Genomic DNA, 2,606 nt, shown 5'->3' with positions numbered 1-2,606 from the left:
ATAGACCTCTAATTTTGTGTTATAGAGATTAAAAATGCTCCAATCAACCATTAAAAATGGTCTTTATTTTTGCAGGAAGATATATATATATATATATATATATATATATATATATATATATATATATATATATATATATATATATATATATATATATATATATATATATATATAAAGTCTACTATTTATAACATCAAATCACTTTTTTCCTGGTTATTTTAATTGCTTTTTAGTTTTTATAATTATTGTTTTATATTTTATAATATTAAAAATATGTTTTAGTGTAATTTTTTAGTGTGTGGTTGGAGTTAAAATGAATATAAAAATAGTGTAATTTTTAGTAAGTGAAGTGGTTTTTATGTGTACACATATGCTTTATCAATTTTTATTTACTCCTTGTACACCCCTTTAGTGAATTAAGCGTGCATGAATATAGTAAATAAAATTGTTTCTATGTACCCTAGCCCTACGTAATTGGTATAACCACTCCCTCAACTATAAATAATAGAACTATACATGCTAAGATTAATCATGAACCGATGACCATCTATTGAAATGTAACAACAGCTGAAAACTTCATTAAGAACCATGTCTTTGCAAATGAGAAGAAAAATACCTATTCTTATACATTTACCAGATGGAAATTAATAAACACCTTTGTACAAAGTCTAGAATAAATGAATATATAATGCTATATATTATACATATTCTCATTGAGATAACGACATACAATACAAAATCGTGGTGGTCCGAACACTTTTCTAGCTAGGGTGAAAACTATTGTTTTCAAACTACAAAACATGCAGTTGAGCAGAAAGGTAGACAAATGTTTCTTCATGGCAGGGAATTGTAAGTCCTCCCATTGGATGGTAGAATCCATATTCTTCTTCTGACCTACGTAACAAATCTTGGAACAAGGGTTGGTCCAAGTAAGACAAAGGCACAACAAACCGCTTCTTTTGGGTTTCACCAACATACACAGCCAAGTGTCCTTTGGGAACATCTCGTTGGTTTTTCTTGTGCATTTTCATCATCTGTTTCAGATTAGCAACCATCCAATGCATTCGGGAAACGCCCATGTATAACAAAAGATAGTTATTTTTTAGGAAACGAAGAACTAGTTTGTGGAATTCAGGAGCTAGATTTGGAGGTTGGCTTTGATGGAGCTTCGAGTACGAAGCTTTTAATTTATAGTGTCTAGTACAATCAACTAGCCAGCTATCTAAATGGAAATCTGATAATGGATGATGCTAGACGGGGCCTAAGTCATGTGTGGGCTCACATGGCTTTACTACGTTTATATATATTTTTCTATCATACTCTCCACTCCGTCATAAAATAATGGTCTACTTGTTTAAACAAGATCAAGATCAGAAATGAGGAAGACCCTATTTTTTTATAATGGGCAATAATAATGAGTCATTCACCTTCAAATTACCACAAGTAGTCAAGTAATGAACCAAATGTCATTTTTGATTGAAAAGAATGCAAGTGTTGTTATATTTTAGTTGACCAACGAAATTACGGAAGTTAATTTTAGTTCATGTGTCAAAATCCACGATCATACATTTGACAAAGAACAAATTAAGTCACCCTTATATAAATCAGGTTAATTAATCTAACGAATCGTGTCAGGACCAATCATTTCCATGAAACACTTATTGATGTGTTAAAATACACATTATTTTCAAGTTGGCCAATGTTTCGAGGGTTGCAAGATGCCCCTTATATGCAATCTGTTTGAAAGGTACATATAATAACATAAGTGGCCTGATTGTGGTGAGAATAAATATAGGCAATAGGCATATAGCCCATTGTTCTATTCTTACAACCATTTAGAAGCCATAGTATTTCTAAAAATGCCAATTGTATATTGCTATTAATTTTTTTTGAAATTTAGCAACTGCCCATCCCGTTGAGTGGGACCATTGTCAGTGCTTTATTCTTGCATCTATCTCTTACTATTATAGACGTAATGGGCTACAAGTCGCAAAACCATGCGAGGGTGTACAACCACCAGAACTCATATGTTGAAAGATTTCAGAAATAAGGATGAAAACAGATTCCGAAATATAACATTGTGTTTTTGTTCAAGGAGTCATGTATATACGTTGAGAAATGCGGCAGTGGTAGCCAAATTTTTACTCGTACTAATGATGGATTTTTTACTAATGAAAAAAGTCCATCGGCATTTGAGATAAGCAAGACCAACTGAAAATAATTTTCTTGCGTTTGTTAGATATAAGAATGCTACCAATAAAAAAATGTCGTTGTAAACGAAGAAAATGGAGGCCAGAAACAATCTGTATCGATATGGAAAGGGGAGATTTTGTACACAATGGTGTACTTCAAAATTCAAATTTTTTTACCAAAATATGATAGACCGAAACTTGTTTACAAAATCTGTAAAAACAGATGTGGACCTACCTTTTATTAAAATAACAACAAAAATAAATGACTATCATCTTTTTCATCCTTTTAACCGGCGCCTGCGTAATCAGTTTCCACTTTTCGTCCTATACTGCTACATATAAAACGGTTATATATTATTGGGACCATTTAAATTAAACTAGCGGAAAAATCCGGGCTTAGCCCCGGTCCGTTTT

General features: G+C 31.9%; 1 protein-coding gene across 1 annotated transcript; it reads right to left on the bottom strand.

Moving 5' to 3' along the window:
* Window positions 1-550: 550 nt before the first annotated feature.
* Window positions 551-1,197, bottom strand: LOC111879728 (auxin-responsive protein SAUR23). The gene has a single exon (XM_023876169.3). The coding sequence runs from the start codon at window positions 1,077-1,079 to the stop codon at window positions 792-794; it is 288 nt and encodes a 95-aa protein (XP_023731937.1). The 5' UTR covers window positions 1,080-1,197; the 3' UTR covers window positions 551-791.
* Window positions 1,198-2,606: the final 1,409 nt, after the last annotated feature.

This window comes from Lactuca sativa, chromosome 3, assembly GCF_002870075.4.
Source record: "Lactuca sativa cultivar Salinas chromosome 3, Lsat_Salinas_v11, whole genome shotgun sequence".
NCBI classification, from domain to species: Eukaryota; Viridiplantae; Streptophyta; class Magnoliopsida; order Asterales; family Asteraceae; genus Lactuca; species Lactuca sativa.
This window is presented reverse-complemented; position numbering and strand designations above follow the sequence as displayed.

Excerpts from the sequence above, each read along its gene's own strand:
- LOC111879728 (XM_023876169.3), bottom strand. The coding sequence starts at position 1,079 with ATGGGCGTTTCCCGAATGCATTGGATGGTTGCTAATCTGAAACAGATG.